This window comes from Polypterus senegalus, chromosome 9, assembly GCF_016835505.1.
Source record: "Polypterus senegalus isolate Bchr_013 chromosome 9, ASM1683550v1, whole genome shotgun sequence".
In the NCBI taxonomy this organism is placed as follows: Eukaryota; Metazoa; Chordata; class Cladistia; order Polypteriformes; family Polypteridae; genus Polypterus; species Polypterus senegalus.
Window position 1 is genome coordinate 48,325,929 of NC_053162.1, and position 23,305 is coordinate 48,349,233.

Below are 23,305 nucleotides of genomic sequence, written 5' to 3' on the forward strand. Positions count from 1 at the left end.
CAACTGGGCTGACCAGGCTTCTCTGCCCCCACTTTACTTGTGTAGACCTTCCTCTGGCCAGATGAGAGAAACAGAATTCCTCCACTGTGCCCCAAGTCTACCCCCTGGCCTTCTTCCAGGACACTGTGACTTGTACACCTCTTCTGTGAGGCACTTGTGGGCATCCTAACTACATGCCCAAAAGTCACCACCAAGAAACTGACTGCCCAACCACTCTCCCTTTTCATGTCCTCTGACTCAATAAGCAGCCACTTGTCCATTTGAGCTAAAGGGACCACCGTCTACCAAGTGAATGAGCCTCTGTCTTCTTCTGCAATGAAGATTAAACAGTCTCAGACTCTCCGTCCCCAAATGCCACACTAACATATGTCAATGGATAATCATATATGAATGTAAAGGATAAAAGCAGAAAACTAACAAAAACAAATGCATCTGACTGATTACGACATCTTGTTACATCTGGACTAACATATCCAAGTAAGGATGTCATCCTACTCTGTACATGTGACAAGAACGGCCCAACAAGCAGATAAGAACTCTTGCTTTCTCTGTCTCTCTGGCAGTTTAATGACCATTTTCTAGGATCATCAAAGTGGGCTGGCTTCTCCTTAAATTGTGTGGGTATTGGTGCAGACATTTTTTTATGGCTTAATGCCCTTCCTTTATGACACGTGAGATGGACAACAACTTTAATTTAACATGAGGTTACAGAGTTTTTACTTTGTCTATTAACCCTAATTTGTCTATTGAGGATAAATTAATGCTGATTCAAATGTTATACTGTGATAATATAATATAATATAATATAATATAATATAATATAATATAATATAATATAATATAATATAAAGCTGGCAATGTGTGGAGATGAACCTTCCACAATTTTCAGAATCCTGTGATTAAGGTGATGAAAAGTAAGTCAGTTAGGCACAGAAAGCAGAGAGATGAGCTCTGAACTCCCCAAAGTCATTGGCTTTCCCCTTCACTGAGCTTTTCTGAACCTCTTTAACTGTGGTGAAATTGCAGAGACTTGTCAGTAAAGATAAATTCTTCCTCTTTGGTGTATATAAGAGCTGTATGACAATGTGTTTCTGGTAACTGTAGAATGTTCAAGTACCTGGAGGTCGGAGGAGACCTTCTCTTCCCAGACTTCCTTAATTACTTGGATCAAGTCCTGTTTCTTCAACTTCAGATTTCTTATCTGGCCATCAAAGCGTAAAAACACAGGCACCGTCTCTTCTGTTCCCTGGACAAACACAAGGGGCTGCTCTTTACTACAGTTTTCATCACACTTCATTAAAATGCATTTACAACCTCGAGTCCCTTATTAGAAGCAATCACCCAATGTCAGAGTGTTATTTTGTTTCTGAACACTTAAAAGTTTTATTAGTCATATGAAGTGTTGCCCTCACAATTATTCCCTCACACTTGCTCCTCATCAGTGAGGGCTGCAATAGGAACAGCCTGAGGAGATCAAATTGGACTGCTGAGAGAGAAGATGTCTCCATCATGTCCAGTGGCTTCTCTCTGATGGCCTCGTCCAGCCAAGTACCTGCTGGTTGCATCCACTGAAGGCCCCGTCAACCTTAACTGGCTCCTTTTGACCAAGAAGGGAAGTAGCTCTACCAGATTGGTGACCTCCTCTCCTGGCCCAGTAACTCTGCAGGGGAGTCTCATTTTCTAATGCAAAATTCAAATTCATTTTTAATTATGTCCAAAGGAAGGATTTCATTATTAAATAAGGGAAATTTTATAACCTGACAGGGGATTCTCAATCCTGCTTGATATCTTTTCGGGATTTCACAGCACAAATTAGGCACAAAGCTATCACAGGGTCTACTCCAAGTCACCATTTAACCTAACACTCCCAATCTTCGCAGAGCACTGCAGAGGGCAGTGAAGGTGGCACAAAATGTTACCAATGCTGAGGTGCCATCTGTTCAGGTTCACAACACTCACTGCCTTAGAAAGACAAACCAGATAACTGAAGATCTCAGCAATCCTGCCTTCTGACAAAGAATGCAGGACCCACCAGCACTTGTACCAGTAGATTCAGGGATAACTTCTATACTCAGACTGTAAAGTAACTGAGCAATCAATTACTGCATAATAACAAATATTCTAAGAAATTTTGTAGTATGAAAAATACTCAGCCCTTAGAAGTTTTCACATTTACTGTTGTACAACATTGAATCACAGAGTGTTTAATTTATCTTTTTTTGACATTGGGCACCAGAAAAAGACTCTTCAATATCAAAGTAAAAAGGGATCACTGGAAAGTGGTGTACATTAGTTACAAATATAAAACAAAATAACTGATTGCACAAGTATTCACCTCTTTCAGGTCAGTATCTAGTAGATACAGAATACTTTGGCAGCTTTGAATCTGTGTGCACAGGCCTCTATCAGCTTTCCACATCCGCACACTGCCATTTTTCCCCCCAATCATCTTTGCCAAACTGCTCAGGTTCTATCAGGTTGCATGGGGATCCTGAGTGAGCAGCCTTCTTCAAGTCCAGCCACAAGTTCACAACTGGATTGAGATCAGGACACTGTCTCGGCCATTCCAGCACATTAACATTGTGGTTTTTAAGTGACTCCTGTGTAGCTTTGACTTTATGCTATACATTTATCTATATATGCAGTATATATAATGTTGCATCCAATGTGGATGGAGATATATATATATATATATATATATATAAATATATATATTTTTTGTGTTGTGTGTATCTGTGTTGCTATTGCATTCTTGTTAGTGTTCAGAGAAGACATGCAAAGAAAAAGTTCATTGCTCACATGCCAAAAAACTGAAGCCAGAATGTCCACAAAGCCACAAGGAGAAATGCTAATTCCTCACCCCCAGTAGCCAGGTGCTGTGTCTGAACGTAGAACACCTGATCGGTGAGGTGCTTGTACGTGTTAAACTGTTTGGGAGTGCCTGGTTGTTCCTGCTCAAGTGAGCTTGAATACATGTGTGAGTTGGCCTAGGTGACAGACTGGAGTTCATCCAGGAGTCATTTCTGTCTTGTGGCCAATACTGGTGGGGTAGACTTTAGTCTCCAAACATCTCCTGAATGGACAAAGCTGGTACAAAAAAGGCCCATGTGTACAACTCAAGAAAACCCAAAAAGGAAAATATTGCCTGTATATTCCCCTGTGTCGTACAAACCAGTCCAATGAATAAGTCCTCCTCTTTGCCTTTCCTTCCTTGAATCTCGCCCAACAGCACGTTCAGTAACTGGTCACTTGTCCTACCCTCTGAAATTGAACTCCAGTGTTCAGCACCACCAGGAATGACATCTGTTTGAAGAAAAGACCTTTAAAGGTTAGGTTGGGGACAGCAAAAAAAAAAATGTATACATTCTCATGAGCAAAAAAAAGAAGAGATCTGCTGGAGTTAATTCATAGTAATGAAGCTCATCAATTGGGTGCTGACGTCATCTTAAACCTTCATACTTGCGCATTTGCTCCAGTTTGGTCTCGGGGTTAAAGTGCCTTTAAGTCGCTCAAGCTCAACTTTAAACTGATCTTTTTCATGCAGAACTTGTTTATGAACAGCCAGTACTGTGTCAAGCTCCTGCTTCGTTAGCATAAAATCTTTCTCTGCAGTTTCAGTCTGTGAAAGAAGAAAGACACAACCGAAAGAATTCAGTGAAAAATCTTTAAAAGTCCTCCCTGGGTTGACGTGAGTACACTCAATATGTTTTAAAAATGGAATTGTTCAAGTTAGCAGCAGCATACATTTGTAAGTGACAGTAGATTAGTTACGGCAAACACAGATTGGGGCAAATACACTGAAAGAAAAGAGCGCTTGAATTTAAGAAATGGCGTCTGTCATAATCTGTGTTACTTAGCAGTGATTGACCCTAAGACTCACTTTACTGATTTGATTCCTCCATACTACTTGTTTAAATGAATCTATTGATTCATCAGGGGCAGTGACAGGAAGATTTTTAGGGGTGGGGGGTGAAAGGGGTCTCTCTTTGGAAAAATCACAACCATACAGTGGATTTGGAAAGTATTCAGACATTTTGTCATGTTGTTTCGTTATGCAAAAATCATTTAAATGATTTTTTTCCTCATATTAAACCACACTCAATAGCCCAGAATGCCAAAGCAAAAACTGGCGAGCCCCCTGCTGCATCACCACAGACTGTGCACACCTGTGTAGCTGTGTCACCATTTCACACTAGTGGAGTTCTCTTGCTGGTACCACATAGATAGATAGATAGATAGATAGATAGATAGATAGATAGATAGATAGATAGATCTGATAGATGTCTGTCTGTCTGTAGATAGTTCTAGATAGATAGATGGATAGATAGATAGATAGAAGGATACACTGTCTGTCAGAGATGTCTGTAGGTTCCTCAAAGGCCATTCCCAGAGATTGTTGTCTTTGCTTTGTGCTTAGTCCCATTGTCCTTTTGGAATCTGAATGTCCAGCCCAGTCTGAGGTCCAAAGCACACTGGGGCAGAATTTCGTTAAGCACATCCCTGTACTTTGCTCTGTTAAACTTTCCCACAGTCAGTCCCTGCTGCTGAAAAACATCCCCACAGTGTGATGCTGCCACCGCCATACTTCACCATTAGAATTGTATTGTGCAGATGATAAGCACTGCCTACCTCGGGACATGACACTTATCTTGTCTCTTGCAGTCGGAGAGTCTTTTAGGTGCAAATTTCAAGAAGGCTCCCATGTGTCTTTTACTGAGTAGAGGCTTCTGTCTTACCGTCACGTCATTATGCGTTAATCAGGGGAATGTTGCAATAATGGGTATTGTCCTGGAAGTTCCCATCAATGCACAGGTTCTCTGGAGCTCAGCCAGAGTGACCGTCAAGATCTTGGTCACTTCTCTTACTAATCCCTAGCCTGGTTGTTCCAAACTTCTTCCATTTAAGAATTATGAAGACCACTGTACTCTTAGCAACCGGCAATGCTGCCGATTTTTTTCTGCATGTGTAGCTTCCCCGCATCTGTGCCTCAACAGAATCCTGTCTCAAAGCTCAATAGACAATTTCCTTCAAACGTCACGGCTTGGTTTTTATTCTGATACACATCGTCAAGTGGGGGACAGCCTACAGACAGGTGTGTGTCTTTCCTAATCAGGTAATATCAAATGAAATGAATGAAAGGTGGACTCCAAACCAGCTGTAGAAACATCTCATTCATATGAACAACATAAAGTTCAAAATAACACATAATTGCTAGGAATTATTTATTTTTAAAATGTGTAGTTTTATGTGAATGCTGTTAATGTACAAAGAGACACAAAATGCATTCATATCTGCTATTCTATTTATATATTGAACACTCCACAAAACAAACAGTACAAAAGCCTAATTACTGTAATATATTTTAACAACAAAAACGCTGGTGACATCACACAGGCACCCCAGTACTAGAGGTGAGCTAAGCTGAATCGGTTCACTCAGGACTGTCAGACGACTCACAGAAAAGATTTGTTCAATAAGAGCGATTCATTCACTGTTACTCAGGCTGTACAAAGTGATTGTTGTCATGCTGAACAAAATGATTCTGACAGTTAAGTGGCGATTTTGAATAACTTTAAGGTCTTTTTCTTAGCATCACAGTTTAATGTGGGGTTTTAGGAGCTGCTTAAAAACATCCACAAAGTGCATAAAATCCGGTCTTATTTAGCCATGATGTGTTATGTGTGAACATAAGGACACATTTAGACAAGAGTGAGAATAGGCCATTTAGCCCAAATGTGCTCATCAAGCCATATTCACTGTAAAAATCATGAAGAATTAGCATTATTAATAAAACCTAACACATACATTATCACCAACCAGTATTTTCCTTACATGTATTCTGTGTACGTATTGTCAAGCTTAATGCAAACTTTTCATAAACCAGCTCATGTAACCTGCAGGCAGAAATCTCATTAAAACAGATTATCCCAAATTCAGGATTTAAATGATACCTTGGGCCCGGTTTTCAGAAGTGTTTCTTTGTTACAGTGATCTGGGCCTGCACTCAATCGAGAGCACTATACAAAAATAAACTGAACTGAATTTGCATTGCAAGATAAGCACAGATTTTCGCCTAGTAAGGTTATACATGATGCCAAGGACAGAATGAAGAGCCGTAGCCCCAGCAGATTTGTATTTGCCCTCCAATCAACTGATGCCCCCTCTCTCTGCTTGGGTATTGGCCACTTCAGGGCCCTCCTTTATTAGTATACAAGATCCTGACACTATAATTATGAATTGTCAAAGCAATAACATCAGTGGACTCTTCCATTGAGTCACAATTTACTTACACTTTAGGAACGCACCAATTGTGACAAACCTGTATTTAGAAACGGGAACCTGCCTATGAAATTACTCAAAGGCACACTGTACATCAAAAAACATTTACACCCAATCTCAAAAACATAAGTATTTACAGCATACCTTCTTTATTGCCATGTTGTAGTCTCTCTCAAGTGCTTCGAAATCCCGGCGTGGAACCACCTCACCATAATCTGCCCGCATCTGGTTCAGCTCCACCTGCAATCGAGTCAAATCCTCCCGGGCGACTTTCAGAGCTAACTTCAACTTGACTGCATCCTCCATAGTTTCCTCTACATAAGTGATAAAGGACAGAGGTGAAGCACAAATCTGACTAGCCATGATGATGATTAGTGAAACATGATGAATGCGTCCAGCAGCTATCTAATAACTTGTTCATCCCTTTAATAATCTAAATAGCACAAGTCATTAAAAGCAGTGCAGGATCTTACAATTTCAACAGGTGTTCAGTGCAAATGATCCCAAAATTTAAAGGTTGTAAAAATAGTTCTAATTTGTAACAATTCACCTGGCGAGACTGTTGTAAAGGTTATGAATACTCACAGAAAATAAAACACAGTAAAATTAAATGAGGTGTACAGCAGGAAAAAATCTTATTATAAATATTCATAAGGCATCTTGTTTGTGAGAGTGCTGGCAAAGAATCCACATTACCTTCTCTGTGAGAGTGTTTCACTTCCTCTTGCATGTGCTTTAAGTCACTAATCTCCACGATTAACAGCTTGCGGGCATCACATTCTTCTCGGTACAGTAGATACTGAGCAGCAAGATCCTCCTGTAGCTTAGCCACCTGTTCAAGTGTTCAACAGGAAACAAAATAGCTTCAGGGTCATAAATCTGACCGTCAAGAACAGCCACGTGTGTGACAACTGAGCAGGCCACTTTCAGTCAATAAAGGAGTCGTTTCCTGTCAGGTCGAAAGCTTCAGACTTTAACAGAAATTTGATAGACTAATATGATTCCAAAATCTAAACTGAAAGGGCTGTATAAAGAAATAACTGAGAAGTAACATATCCATCTTGTTTTTGAAACTACTTTTTTCATTACAGGATTGCAGGTAACCAGAGCCTTATCATCATCAGGCACATGCCAGACGCTGAAGTGGAACATTCTGTAAAAGGGAAAGCTTTGGTGCTTGGGTACACTATGGAGACATGGACAATTGGAGAGGTCATTCCACAAAAAGTTAGGGACAGCAGCCCAGTATTTGCAAAGTCCAGAATGGTGTCAGGTATTGGTTATGATTTTGTACTTTGACTAGCATTTGTTTATAAGAACACAAGTACAGAAGAAATCTGACAAATGACATACCTTCCCATTATTTTCTTTTAAATAATCCGCTATTGTTTTTAGGCTTTTTGGCATTATTTTTGGTTTGAGAATCACTCAAGGAGTATGTCTTTTGCTTATCTTGCACAATATATTTACAGTTAGGTCCATACATTTTTGACAACTTTTTTTTAAATTTTGGTTCTGTACATAACCACAATGAATTTTAAATGAAACATCTCAGATGCAGTTGAAGTGCAGACTTTGAGCTTTAATTCAGTGGGTTGAATAAAAAGATTGCATAAAAATGTGAGGCAACTAAAGCATTTTTTAACACAATCCCTTTATTTCAGGGGCTCAAAAGTAATTGGGCAAATTAAATAACTGGAAATAAAATGTTCATTTCTAATACTTGGTTAAAAACCCTTTGCTGGCAATGACAGCCTGAAGTCTTGAGCTCATGGACATCACCAGATGCTGGGTTTCCTCCTTTTTAATGCTCTGCCAGGACTTTACTGCAGTGGCTTTCAGTTGCTGTTTGTTTGTGGGCCTTTCTGTCTGAAGTTTAGTCTTCAACAAGTGAAATGCATGCTCAATTGGGTTAAGATCAGGTGACTGACTTGGCCATTCAAGAATTTTCCACTTCTTTGCTTTAATAAACTCCTGGGTTGCTTTGGCTGTATGTTTTGTGTCATTGTCCATCTGTATCATGAAACGCCCCCAATCAATGTGACTGCATTTAGCTGGATTTGAGCAGACAGTATGTTTCTGAACACCTCAGAATTTATTCGGCTGCTTCTGTCCCGTGTCACATCATCAATAAACACTAGAGTCCCAGTGCCACTGGCAGCCATCACACTGCCTCCACCGTGATTTACAGATGATGTGGTATGCTTTGGATGATGAGCTGTTCCACGCCTTCTCCATACTTTTTTCTTGCCATCATTCTGGTAGAGGTTGATCTTGGTTTCATCTGTCCAAAGAATGTTTTTCCAGAACTGTGCTGGCTTTTTTAGATGTTCTTTAGCAAAGTCCAATCTAGCCTTTCTATTCTTGAGGCTTATGAGTGGCTTGCACCTTGCAGTGCACCCTCTGTATTTACTTTCATGCAGTCTTCTCTTTATGGTAGACTTGGATATCAATACGCCTACCCCCTGAAGAGTGTTGTTCACTTGGTTGGCTGTTGTGAAGGGGATTCTCTTCACCATGGAAATGATTCTGCGATCATCCACCACTGTTGTCTTTTGTGGACATCCAGGTCTTTTTGCGTTGCTGAGTTCACCAGTGCTTGCTTTCTTTCTCAGGATGTACCAAACTGTAGATTTTGCCACTCGTAATATTGTAGCAATTTCTCTGATGTTTTTTTTCTGTTTTCGCAGCTTAAGGATGGCTTCTTTCACCTGCATGGAGAGCTCCTTTGACCGCATGTTGTCTGTTCACAGCAAAATCTTCCACATGCAAGCACCACACCTCAGATCAACTCCAGGCCTTTTATCTGCTAATTGATAATGACATGACGACGGACTTGCCCACACCTGCCCATGAAATAGCCTTTGAGTCAATTGTCCAATTACTTTTGAGCCCCTGAAATGAAGGGATTGTGTTAAAAAATGCTTTAGTTGCTTCACATTTTTATGCAATCGTTTTGTTCACCCCACTGAATTAAAGCTGAAAGTCTGCACTTCAACTGCATCTAAAATGTTTCATTTAAAATTCATTGTGGTAATGTAGAGAACCAAAATTAGAAAAAAGTTGTCTCTGTCCAAATATTTATGGACCTCACTGTAAATGTATCTCTAAATATATATACATACAAAATATTTCCATGTATGCCCTTCCTAAATATATCATACCAGTAACTGCGCACTGCGTGATAACGTGCAGTGAATACACTTGACTTCAGCATTCCTAGTTTTCATTCTCTTTCTCTGTACGTTTAACATTCGTTTGCTCAGAGGTTGATGTGCTTGCTGCTTCCTGAGGAGCTCTTCTTTTCTCCACCCTAGCGGCCCACTTCTTTCGTCAGCATCTTTTCACATTAAACTCGATTAAGTCAGAGTTTGTGTCGCAGTTACTTAATATGTTTTCTTTAATTTTTCTCTTAAGCTGGCACTTAAGTCTTCAATCTCCCTCAAGAATGATTTAAAATATGAAGAGGTAGGGGAAGTGATGGCGAAGGTGGTAGGGAATGAGAACGGCGCCCGTATGCATGCACCGCACAGTCGCCCTGCTGGCCACTGCCGAGAGTTGATTCTACAATAAAATAAAATAAAAATAAAAAGAGTAATAATTCCAAAACTCTTCGCTTTTAATATAAAGCTGTAGTGCAGAGTTTCAGCATAGTTAGTATATGTGTACCAAATATCAGGCTACAGGTTATTTGATTTTTGACCTTGACAATGCTGGGTTGACGTTTGATTTTGGAGGTCAATCATCACCGCGGAAGCAGATAGTGGATGTCACGTTGCATACTGTATGTGTACCAAATGTTAGGTCAATAGGTCAAACGGTTTGCGAGCTACCGGTGATTTAAAATCCTGGACAGACAAATGGACAGCCATGGTAGCGTATTATATGCAGATGCAGTTCTGGAGCCTCCACTGATATTCACATCAAACAGAATGGCATGATTGCTGGTGTCAGAATGGCAGGGTTGATTACTTTAATTGCTGATCTCCTAGTGTTTTCACATACAACAGTCTGTACAGATTAGTCAGAATGGTGTGGAAAAACTAAAAACAGTAAGCAGCTGTTTTGTGGATGGAAAGGCTTGTTTATGAGAGAAGTCAGAGAAGAATAGCCAGACTGGTTTGAGAAAGGCTATGGTAACACAACCACTAGATAACCACTCTGTACAACTGTGGTGAGCAGAAAAGCATCTCAGAATGCACAACAAATCGACCTTTTATACAGATGGGCTACAAGTAACAGCAGAAGAACACGTCAGGTTCCACTCCTGTCACCTAAGAACAGAAAGGTGAGACTGCAGTAGGCACAGGCTCACCAAAACTGAACACCTGAAGAATGGAAAAGCGTAGCCTCATCTGATGAATATTTATTTCCACTGTGACACACAGATGATAGGGTCAGAATTTGGAACCAACAGTATGAATCCATGCACCCAACCTGCCTTTGTGTCAACAGTCCAGGCTGGTGCTGATGGTGTAATGGAGTGGGGAATGTTTTCTTGAAACACTTTAGGCCCATTAATACTGATCAATCATTACTTGAATGCCACAACGCTATTTGAGTATTGTTCTTGAGCATGTGCATCCCTTCATGGCCACAATTTACCCATCTTCTAATGGCTACATCTAGCATGATAATGCACCATGTCACAAAGCAAAAGTCATCCCAAACCAGTTTCATGAACAAGAGAATGAGTTCAGTGTTTTTCAGTGGCCTTCCTAGTTCACCAGATCTGAATCCAAAATAATACCCCTGGGATGTGGTAGAAGGGAAGGTTCACAGTAAGAATGTACTGGAGAAATAGCGTAATGCAATCATGTCATCATGGAAATGAATATCGAAGGAATGTTTCCAAATCTTGTGGAATCCATGCCATGAAGAATTGAGGCTGTTTTGAGAGCAAAAGAAGGTCCTACCCAGTATTAGTATAGTGGTTCCAAGAATTTGTTCAGTGAGTGTGTTTGTGTATACCATTACCATCCAAACTAGCAGAGGGGGCACTGCACTACCAGAACAACTACAACCGACCTCACGTGGCTCAAGAAATTGCACAGCACTGTAAATGACTCCTGACCTTTACTTAAACACCATATAACAGGCGGATGCATGTGGAATTGGTACATGAAAGTGCAGAAACCTAAAGCATGTCAATGCACAAAACACACACATACATTACTTCAGATCTCTTCATGCACATAGCTATGAATCCAGCCGTACTCTTTCTACAGATGGATCTCAAATCTTTTTTAGAATTTTTATCCCACATCTCAAAGAAGTATGTGCAAGGTAAATACCAACTCTAATGTTTGTTTGGTGTGAGTGAGTTTGGGTTTGTCCCATGAGATGGGCTGGCACCCTTTCCAGGACTGACTACTGCTTTTTATTTAAGGTTGTTGGCTCTGGTTTATTCCAACCGTCAAACCTGTGAGGTAGGAAATAGTTGGATGGATAATATTAAAGGTATAGTAGTTTGCCTCATTACAAAGATTTTTGGCTCTGCCATGTCCCTGTTCTTGGAAAAACATGGTCAGTAAATGAATTGATGGATAAATTAATGATCAGTAATTGTTCATCATTTTAAAACAGCCTATTTGCTGAATCTTTTTAAGCTAAGCTGACCAGTACTGCAAGAGTTACATTGTAATCATAGACTCAGTTTTATGACATTATGAATCTAGAAACAAGTGTATTAAGCTGTGTCACGGGTGTGTGTTTGGGAGACAGCTTTAGGACTCAGTTGATGGTAATTACGGCTGAAAAGGTTTGGCGCTGTGTATAATGCCTTCTCTTTTTCTCCCTCTGCAGACCGGAAGATTGGCGGTCCTAACATCTCTGGCGTCACTTCCGGTGTCCGACCTCTTGGACCTGCCCTTCCTGCCGCATCTCGTTAGCTTACAGTCCAGTGCCTTAGCCTTACTGAGCCCAGCAGTGCTTACAACAATTACTCACTTGGGTCTGAAGAGCTTGTTTATCTTCCTTCATTTGTTCAATGCATTTCAACAGCTGGGATTTCTCCTGCTTCAAGGCATTCATCTCACCCCTCTCTTCCTCCCTTAATGCCAAAATTTTTTGATCACATTGTTCTGAAAGGGTGACCAGCATTGCTCTTAAAGGTTCCAGCATACGGATTCGCTCTCTCAATTGGGCTGAAAATGGAGAAAGTAAAAAAAAAATCACTATGAAGAAATATTATACCAGCCACTAATAAGGGGGCACCAGATCACGAAAATGAACATCTGTTTAGCAATTAGTAATAACTTTTACTTTAACATACAAGTGAGGTGGCTGGAATGAATTTGTATAGCATACTACACAAATGTGTTAGAAATGCATGATGAAAGCATCTTCCATGGTCTGAAACCCCATACACCCTAGTAATGAACTGTCTGGCCCTCTCGCACGCAGTAAGCAAAGCCATAGAAGTCTATAAAACGACAGCAAAACAGATTTTACACCCAAAACTTTAGACCTACACTTTCTATACCATCACCTACTGTACAGTGCCTTCAGAAAGTAGTCAGACTTTTTTACTTTTTTCACATTTTGTTATGTTGCAGCCTTATGCAAAAATCATTTAAATTCAGGTTTTCCCTTATCAGCCAGCAAATAATACCTCCTGAATGATAAAGAGAAAACAGGATTTTAGGTATTTTTTTGCAAATGTATTAAAAATTAAAAAACTGAAATATCACACTGGTATAAATACAGTACTCAGACCATTTACGCATATTTACCTGAACCTCCTTTGGTAGCAATTCCAGCCTTGCGTTTTCTTGGGGGTGACATGAGAAACTGAGTTGGTTTATTTATTATTATTGTCTTGTGTTTGTTTTTGACGTGCCTTGTGTTTTGTGAGTGGGATCGCAGGAGGGGGAGCCACTCTGAAGTCATCCCTGAAGGACTGTCCTCAGCCTTTATGTTTCTGAACCTGCAGCTGGACCCTACAGTGGTACATCGAAGGTTGGAGCGTGCTTTGTTTGTTGCGAGTATTCATTTTGCTGGGGCTTCTTGGAGTTTATTCTTGTTTTACAGATCTGGACTTGTTCACCTGGATAGGCCTTTTTAGGTAAGTCCCTTTGCCTTATTTTGCCTTTTTCACATTGTTTGTTAATTAATAAAATCTTATTTTATAAAAAAAATCTTTGTAGGGTTGTTTCTCAAAGATTTTTTTTACATGTGTTTTCCTTAAGAGGTATTTCAATATATTTTGAGACATTTGAAATAATCTGAACTGTTCTCCATTTAATTCTGTCTGTGGACCTGGGAGGTCAGGCTGCCTAGAGAGAGGCCTATTTTAGGCAGGCTAGGTAAGGCTCTGGCCTGGTCTTTTTGAGGACTTACAATATCTTTTTAGTTTACGTGCTTCTCCATTACAACAGATAAAAGCCTATACAGATACAGCCCTGTCCGATGACTCTCTCTGATACTCCTACAGGTGCTTTTTCCTTGCTCCCCTCACCAACTATGCTTGCTGTTTTTTGCAAATATTTTTACATGTTGCTGCCACTTGTTGGAATTATTTACATTTTTTTAAGATATTGCATCTCTCACATAAGTTTTACAGTTAGGTTTAGATTGGTGGCTAATGGCTTGGGGTTTAACGGGATCTTGTGGATGCAATTTTGACCATTCAGTTAACGACTCTCTCATTCACTTGCTCAGTCTCAGTTTGTGGCCCAACAGCACTGTCCATGAAGACAGCGGCCCACTGATAACTGTCATGTTGGTTCCAATGGGCAATCTGTCTTTGGCTGTACAAGTATTATATTGTTGGTTCATGTTTCTGAATCAGTGGGATGAGAAACAAATACTGTACAGTATGGTGACAAATAAACTGAACTGAATGCTTAAGAATTATGCCAGTCATTACCGGATACATTATGTGAACAAAAAATATGCAATTTGGCTTCGTACAGACATTAGATTAAAACCCACAGGCATAGTTCTTAAATGCACAAATGTTTAAAAAGTAGAATTGTTTTTACATTTAACCATTAGTGATCAGCTGAAGAGGCCAACATTTCATTGTAATGAATATTAATTTATGACTGTTTTCTCTGCTTAGCTTCTGTCCTCAGCTTTAAAGTAATTTTGAGTAAAATAAATATTTTAGCTATTGATATAATAAGTCACATATGGCCCATGCTCATTCACTGTTGTCTTATCATTTAATACTGATATAGAAGTTTGTCCTTTTATTAAGATGTCTTACCCAAGGTGACTTCATATTCATTCTTGATCGCTGATAACAGAGGCTTGTATGTCTTGAAGTCTTCAATGAAATACTCAAACACTTCCTGATATGCCTGCATTGGAAACAGTGAAATCCCATTATTTTAAACTCACATAGAAGTATATTAATTGTCTAAATTCTGCTAGATGGTACCCTACCACCCTGAACAGAAAAACTGGATAGGAAATGGGAGGAAAGATAGATGGATGGATATTGGTAGAGGAATTCTGTGGTTATTTAAGGTTGGATGAACAAATTTGGGCTTTTTTTAACAGATGAATGCTCAAACATATTGTTTGTCACAAGCATGCACATATGGGACAGCTTAAGGGCTCTGGTGATTGTAATTACCCGCCACTCTAGGGGTTGGCACTGCGTTCTAATGTCTGTTCTCTTTCTCCTGCTGCAGACCAGATAATTGACAGCCATAATGTCTCTGATGTCACTTCTGGTGTCTGTCCAGTTGACCCGCCTCTTCCTGCTGGAAGGACATATAACTGGAAGCTCAACCATTTTGAAGTCAGTTCACTGTGGAACTCCCATCTGAAAAGATGCTCTTTGCTATTGATTTTGATTATTTTTTTCCTTTTCGAGTATATGGGGTCACTGGGTGAGGCCCCAACTCTTTAACATTGTCTGTCTAATCATTTGCATGTTATTGCTTAAAAAAAAAATCTGTGTCATAATTGTAAACTATTATTGGAATAGACAAGAAAAAACTAGGGCCTCATTGTATAAACGGTGTGTATGCACAAAAATGTTGCGTAAGCCTGTTTCCAAGCTCACGTTAAGATGTATAAAAACTAAACTTGGCGTTACACTACATTTTCACTGCGGCCTCAGACCATGTGTACTCATGTTTCTTCTTGGTTTTGCAAATGGGCAGCACCCAGCATCAAAGCAGCACTACTGTTTCTGTGTGGTTTCCTTTTCTTTTTTTAGATTTGCATCCATGACGAGGGCTTTTTCAAATACACAGAAATTAATTGCATATCATTTACAAATTTAAGGCACTTGAATGTAATCAATGTGAAACAATATAATGGTGCACGGAATGGCCAAACTGTTCCAACTACCATGGTTCCTTTAGAATTGTTAGAAAACATTGCAAATGGAAGAATTAGAAGAGAGTGTGCATTTAAAGATCATACTGACATTTTGTACCATGATGGTGACTGGATTCTAAGGTGATTTATATTTCCAAGAGCTATCGTCTTGGAGCTGAGTGTTGAACTGGTGGCAGCTTTACAGAGGCAGACTGTGAGGAATTGTGCTGTACCTGTTCCTTCGCAAGTTTTGTCTACCCTCGGGCTTTGAGCCATAGCAGCTTTTCAACGTGAACTGGCTAACCACTCAGGTGTTTCTCAGTCATCACTGAGTCACTCCATACCAGCTGTATGTGAATGTATTATCCGCTTGTCATGCAGACAAATAAGATTTACTTACACTGTGGTTGAACGGGCAAACATCAAAGTGCAATTTGCAGGAACGTCTGGTTTTTGAAATATAATCGGAGGGGTCAACTGCACACACATTGCTATAAAGGCACCTACTGAGAATGAATTTGCTTATGTACTGTAAATAGAAAGCATTTCTACTCTAATGGGAAAGTTAGTTGTGATATGAAAATGCATCTCAGTAATGTTGTGGCAATAAGACCTGGCTCAACTCATGATTCATGTAACAAACTTGAAAATGGTGTTGTGTGTGATGGCTGACTTCTCGGTAAGATAAGACATTTAATATTACCCCTTTGTCAAAATTGTAAGTTATCTGTATGATGTAACCATATAACATGATTACTAAGGTGACACCAGGTACCTGCTGAATACGTGGCTTTTCACCCTGCTTGCCAACCGTCTGACTGAACAAGTTTAACGTAATGACCTCCACTCTTGGGTTTGAGTGATGGTAGAATGTACGACAGGACAGATTAAGGGCTGTTGGAGCTGCATGAATAAGACTGGTGGAGTGCTGCTCTATAGTCCACTGAAAGTGTGTCACATTGTGCAAGCATGTAGCGTGCTGCATAATGTGGCACACCCTGACCCACTAAGTGATCTACCAAGTTTGACAGCGTTATAACTTTTTTTGAATGTAATTAGCATAATGTAAAAACAGGTGATCAGATGAAGCATTCATTTTTTAACCAATTCATTTCATTTATTCCTTAGTTCACTGGTCACATCTGTTACAGCATCCACTATTGCATTTTGTGACTCCAGAACAGTGCCCGTCAGCACATGGCCAGATGGTTGCATCGAGTTTTCTGAGGCAGAGGTATGTGCGTAGCAGCACACAACAATGAGCTTGGCACAGCTGCACCATTACCGCCTACAGTCGCGTCCCTAGCATGGGGGACACCTTTTCTAATATTGTCTGTAATACTGCATCTTCTGCCTGCTTGTTTGTCTTATTAAACATGCAAATTATTTACATGTGTATGGATAATGGTAAGCAAAAAAAAATTAAAACTCACCTTAACCCACAGTGATGTTGGAGTCCTCCTCACCCACTGGTAAAATGCCAACACCTCCTTCAGTGGTGTTGTCACTCAGATGGTATGCTGCGACTTGCATTTTCAAGTCGACTTTGATATCTGACCAGATCTTTTTTTTATTTTGGGCACTGCACAACTTTCTGAAGTTGAACTTTTGAGTGCCTCTGCCATGCTGTGCTACTCCATCAGTTTCCTTTTGTTGCTTATACCACTGCTTAAGCCAACAAATAGTATATTTTTCTTGCCTCTCCTTCACTGAACAGGAGATTAATTTCGCATTCCCTGAAATTCCTTTCTTACACATGCTTTTGCCATTGTCTTTTAACAAAACACTGAATGGCTATGAATATTGATTTGCATATTCAAATTGGTGAAATTCTGGGAGGAGTCAGTGTGGGGCTATAGTCTAGTGCATGTGCTTTAAAATTCACGTGATTGGTATCTACAAAGGGAAAATGCGTAGAGTTTTGCTTATGCATAGATTTATGTATCTGAATGTTTTTGTGCATTGGCACATTTCTAGTTTTCTGTAAGACATGTTTTAGTGTGAAGTCTACACAAGGTGTATTATACATGAGTTTATAATTAAGTCATACATAAAGTTTTTATATGTAAATTGTATTCTACGTGAAGGTGAGAAGAGGACCAGGAGGTGAAACGTTAGTCAAACCAGAATAAATTAAATAATGGCACCCAATAACCATATATAGAGAGAACCTGAGAATGCTTGTAATAAAATAAGGACAGTAAAACTCAACTAACTGCAATTTAAAGCTTACTTGGTTGGTTTATAGAGACAGGGTTAATCATAAATGTGTCTTTATACAACAAAAATATAATGATTGTGTTTTCAGTCTATCCCAAACTCTACCTATTTGTATTAATTTAAAGTAACCAAACTCATCCTTTAACTCAAGCTTGCTTATTCCTGTATAGGGTTGGTGGAGAAGATGATCTAAACTGACAGTTGTCAAGATTCAAACTAACTGTGGATGACGTACCAGTCCTACCCATATACTTATTCATACATCCTTGCACTTACAGTGGTGTGTGGAAGAATACAGTCATATGAAAAGGTTTGGGAACTCCTCTTAATTCTTTGGATTTTTGTTTATCATTGGCTAAGCTTTCAAAGTAGCAAATTCCTTTTAATATATGACATGCCTTATGGAAACAGTTGTGGGCACCCCAACAGAGATATTACATCAATAGTTGAGCTTCCTTTTGCAAATATAACAGCCTCTAGATGCCTCCCATAGCCTTTGATGAGTGTCTGGATTCTGGATGGAAGTATTTCTGACCATTTTTCCATACAAAATCTCTCCAGTTCAATTAAATTTGATGGCTGCCGAGCATGGACAGCCTGCTTCAAATAATCCCATAGATTTTCAATGATATTCAAGTCATGGGACTGTGATGGCCATTCCAGAACATTGTACTTCTCCCTATGCATGAATGCCTTTGTAGATTTCAAACTGTGTTTTGGGTCATTGTCTTGTTGGAATATCCAACCCCTGCATAACTTCAACTTTGTGACTGATGCTTGATCATTATCCTGAAGAATTTGTTGATATTGGGTTGAATTAATCCGACCCTCGACTTTAACAAGGGCCCCAGTCCCTGAACTAGCCACACAGCTCCACAGCATGATGGAACCCCCACCAAATTTGACAGTAGGTAGCAGGTGTTTTTCTTGGAATACGGTGTTCTTCTTCCGCCATGCAAAGCGCTTTTTGTTCTGACCAAATAACTAAATTTTTGTCTCATCAGTCCAAAGCATTTTGCTCCAAAATGAATCTGGCTTGTCTAAATGAGCATTTGCATACAACAAGCGACTCTGTTTGTGGCGTGAGAGCACAAAGGGCTTCTTTCTCATCACCCTGCCATACAGATGTTCTTTGTGCAAATTGCACTGAATTGTAGAACGATGTACAGATACAACATCAGCAGCAAGATGTTCTTGCAGGTCTTTGGAGGTGATCTGTGGGTTGTCTGTAACCATTTTCACAATCCTGCACATATGCTGCTCCTGTATTTTTCTTAGCCTGCCAGACCTGGCTTTAACAGCAACTGTGCCTGTTATCACATTAAAGGTTTTTCCATTTCCTGATTACATTCCTTACAGTTGAAACTGGCAGTTTAAACCTCTGAGATAGCTTTTTGTTGCCTTCCCCTAAACCATGATAGTGAACAATCTTTGTTTTCAGATCTTTGGAGAGTTGCTTTGAGGATCCCATGCTGTCACTCTTCTGAGGAGAGTCAAAGGGAAGCACAAGTTGCAAATGACCCCCTTAAATACCTTTTCTCATGATTGGACACACCTGTCTATGAAGTTCAAGGCTTAACGAGCTAACCCAACCAACTTGGTGTTGCAAGTAATCAGTATTGAGCAGTGACATGCATTCAAATCAGCAAAATTACAAGGGGACTCAAACTTTTGCACAGCCAGTTTTTCACATTTGATTTAATTTCATACAACTAAATACTGCTTCACTAAAATCTTTATTCAGAAAACACCCCAGTACTCAGATGTACCTAGGAAATGAAAGACATACCACTGTTATCTTTTTTGTTGAAAATTATTATGCTGAGAGGGGTTCCCAAACTTTTTCATATGACTGTAAACCTTACCCTCTGGCAGGAAATTTACATCAATGTAGAGGGAATATGTAAATCCCACACAAAAACCGTAGAACCCAATCCAGATTCATTCTTTTTCACACCTCCAGTTCAGACCTGCAGTTTCAGCTCCTGGGAATTGGGCATGCTCATGTCAATGGCATGAAGTTCTTTCCTCAGGTATGCTTCCAGTTGTTCCAGAAACCGGGGCTTGGGCACATTGCTAGACTGATCATACCTGGAGCTGAGGGCAAGAAGAAATCAATTGTCAGTTGTGCAAAACCATTCAGAAATCTGCAAGGCAACGATATTATTATATATAAGTCAACATTTCAAAATAAACTTGATATCGTATGTCAAAATGATTACAGCTTTTACTTTAAGAATAATTATTATAATAAGTCATATAAAACCAGTGGTTTGAGGCACATCATTCAGATAACAACCAAAACCTTTAGCTTTCTGGTGTCTATTTTGACTGAGTGTGTTAGCAGGAAGGAACAGTGGAAAGTACTGTGGGTGGGTGAAGGACCAAATATTATCTTGTGTCCCTTTTGTGCTTCAGTGTAAGTGACAGGCTCAGTGTGACATTTCACTGTGTTCTGCCACACCTGCCATTTGGAAGCTGAGACTTCTACAATCCAGAGCCAAATCGTTTCTGTTTTAATGTTTGACAGTTTATGCAGTGTTCAGTAACTGACTGTAACAATGTTTCAGATGTGGCAGTAGTACCAGGAAATTCATACTTGAATGTACAATCAGCATTACATATGTTGCCATTCTCCAGAGTCATAATAATCAAAACTGTGTTAAATATATAACTTAATTTTACTTAATAGAAAATACAAATCAGCTTATCTGATGCAACCCTTACCCCTGTTACCACCTGTCTTATTATGCTCCTAGTTCAAGTGACGTTTAATAACCTTCAGCATCAATGCCCTGCACTTTGACAGTCCTGCAGACTAAAGGGCACATCCCATTACACACATTTTTCAACGATTTTAGTCGCAAATTTTATTTACATAACCTTAGTTAGTCTGAGGCAGTTGTGGCAGTCTTTCATGATCACTGGTCATGTAGTTTGACAAACCCATCAACTTGATCCAACTAGTCCGTGACTCAGCCCAACAAATTCAAACTGGTTTGATTTGTCTTAGGTCATTGGGACCAGTTTTATGTGCATGACAGTGGACAACCAATGAGTGTTCACTCAGATGTACAAGGTATGTGATTCAGATATAAGGTGTTTGGAATCTGAAAAAAAAAGAGGATGCTTTGTCTGATGCTGCATATTTTACCTTGACAGAATGGAAAAAGAAGAAAAAAAAAAAGCCAGAGATTGTGGCTGAACTCTTCGTACCTATGAAGCCTTCACAAGGGTACTGGCTCTGTCAGGCATCACTGTTTTGGCTGTCAGAAAAAGGGTTGAGCTCACGACACTTTGGAAATGTGAAATTGTGCCGTAAAGTCATTACACAGTCATCTAATTTGATATACCCTTCAATTTCTAGTTGTGCAATATGACATGCTCAGGGGATGAGATCAGCAACCACAGTTGTCAAGTTTAACATCTTTTTCAACTAGAATTTGTGACAGCAGCTCAAGAAACACTGTCCATTTCTTAGTTTGGTATAGAGCACATTCTCTTTTTTCTTGGGACAGAAGAGAAGATTATCTTGGCAGCCAAAGGTACATGACCCTGGTATGGTACTTGGTTCATTTTACTGTGCAGATATATTTTTTTTCCAGAACAACATTGAAAATGTTAATCTAGGAATGTGGCCAGCCAATCAAATACAGCATAAGCTTACAGACTATGTCTGTGACACTAAGGTCCAAAGAATTTGAAACAGCTGTGGCACCAGTGTGCCATTCAGTTAACAAATTAGGTAATTCAAACAGTAACATTGTACATACCCATGTAATCTGCTGTCATTTGTGGGCTGGGTCTTCTGCACTTGTAGTACAATCTGTGAATTCATGTGTGCCGGCCATGTGGACAAATATCCAGTAGCTGATTCAGTCTGCAAATAGAAAACAAAGTAGTGTTTGTCTAAACTCTTTTTCTTTCCAAGATATATTCTATGCACTGATGCTAAAGTCTAAAATGTATTATTTTACTTTAGGATTATATAATTTGCAACATTAAACCACCATGACAGTGAGCATCATTAAAGGATGAATGATGCAGGACTTTGATTTATGCATGTTTTCAATAGACATGTGGATTATGCAACATTAATAACGTGAGATGTTTTTTCTTTAATCCATGGATTTTTTTACATTGTTTGCCAATGTACCTCACTTGCCACCATTGAATTCCATTATGTCATAAACTGCATTCTCTCCATTCTACATGAAAACATGAGATGAAATTATTTTCTTGGTCACCACAACAAAGTACATGAGGTAAATAACAAATAAAAAAATATATCATTTTTTGATGGAATATTCATCAAATTACCCAGGCTGATGGCACAGGAACTTTGTGAATTTCACTAATATTGAGTAAATCTGAGCTCCTGACCCTCTACTGTACTAGTCAAACAGAGACAAAACCAGCTGATTCTCTTTTGAAACATTAATATATACAAATATTCCAGCAATAAGGAGTGGAAACAAATTCATAAATCTGCCAAATAATGCACTTTTTGGTGACGTGTCATTGGGACATGGATTGACTGGCATCCCTTCCAGGATGGAATGATTCACTATTCAGCTGGGAGACCCTCATAATTTATGGTTCCCATGAATAAGAGGGCATCCCAGTTGGGATGGTGGAATATCATTTTCTGGTCAGGATATTATAAAGGATAGACAGAAGAAGACTGCCTTATGGGGCAATGTGCACCTCCAACATGATGGGTGGCAGAATCCCTATGGTGAATCTTCCGGGTTCACACACACACACAGGACTGCATGGGAGTTATAGTCCTAATGGGGGGGCCCTGCTGTTTTTTTGTGGAAGCCAGCAGAGGGAGTTGATAGGAAGAGGATTCTTGGTTTCATGAGGGTTCTTCATGGACCTGAAGTGCTTCCTGCATGCAATGTTATGGCACATAAAGGAAGTCCCACTGCTTCACTCAGGGAACCTGGAGTCAGGCGAGGAAAAGGACAATCCTTGCCTCGGAAGGAGTAGAAGAGGGTAAAAAGAAAAAGGACTATTGTATATAGTGGAAGAGATTGAGTAAGGTATTGCTCATTTAACCCGGGACATGCGAGTCTGTGCATTTTTATCTGGGTTTTGTGGTCTTAGACAACCCTAATGGTCTCCTATGCATGAAATACTATAAATAGATGTCATCTGACTGACAAAAGCAGATCTTAATGTATTGTATGCTAGGCATGCTTTTAAAAAAGGGTGCTGTGCAATTAAAATTAAGAATGTTGAAGAGCATTGACTTTGATTGACTTAAAGAAAGCTTTCCAAAGCAAATTCTAAACATCTGCACTCAGAACTTGTAATGTACATAGTTCAAGCTCATATATGGTACAGCCCTTTGCTTATTTCTCCAAATTGTCTTGCAATACAAATTTGCATTACTAGATGGTTGTGGTTAATGATTCTGCCACTTGCAGCTTTGTGTATGCAAAGTTCATGTTCAAAATCAGTTCTTTCTGGGTAGGCCAATGCCATCCCAATTCTGAAATCCATGGGGATTTGTATGACA

General features: G+C 39.5%; 1 protein-coding gene and 1 non-coding gene across 3 annotated transcripts in view; both read right to left on the reverse strand.

The window, feature by feature from the left end:
- Nucleotides 1-23,305, reverse strand: part of tsnaxip1 (translin-associated factor X interacting protein 1) — a 48,599-nt gene that overhangs the window by 14,904 nt on the left and 10,390 nt on the right. For both annotated transcript variants that reach the window (XM_039763092.1, XM_039763090.1), the window contains exons 3-11: nt 21,552-21,658; nt 19,749-19,875; nt 14,492-14,585; nt 12,229-12,425; nt 6,976-7,111; nt 6,424-6,593; nt 3,460-3,619; nt 3,173-3,303; nt 1,118-1,246 (exon numbers count right to left, since the gene is read on the reverse strand). In XM_039763092.1, coding sequence (XP_039619026.1) covers nt 1,118-1,246; nt 3,173-3,303; nt 3,460-3,619; nt 6,424-6,593; nt 6,976-7,111; nt 12,229-12,425; nt 14,492-14,585; nt 19,749-19,875; nt 21,552-21,616 — 1,209 coding nt within the window. In that variant the 5' untranslated portion in view covers nt 21,617-21,658. The remainder of the gene's footprint in view (nt 1-1,117; nt 1,247-3,172; nt 3,304-3,459; nt 3,620-6,423; nt 6,594-6,975; nt 7,112-12,228; nt 12,426-14,491; nt 14,586-19,748; nt 19,876-21,551; nt 21,659-23,305) is intronic.
- On the reverse strand, nt 5,905-6,042 carry LOC120536142. Its single transcript, XR_005635048.1, has one exon. It is a non-coding gene; the product is annotated as a small nucleolar RNA SNORA5 (small nucleolar RNA).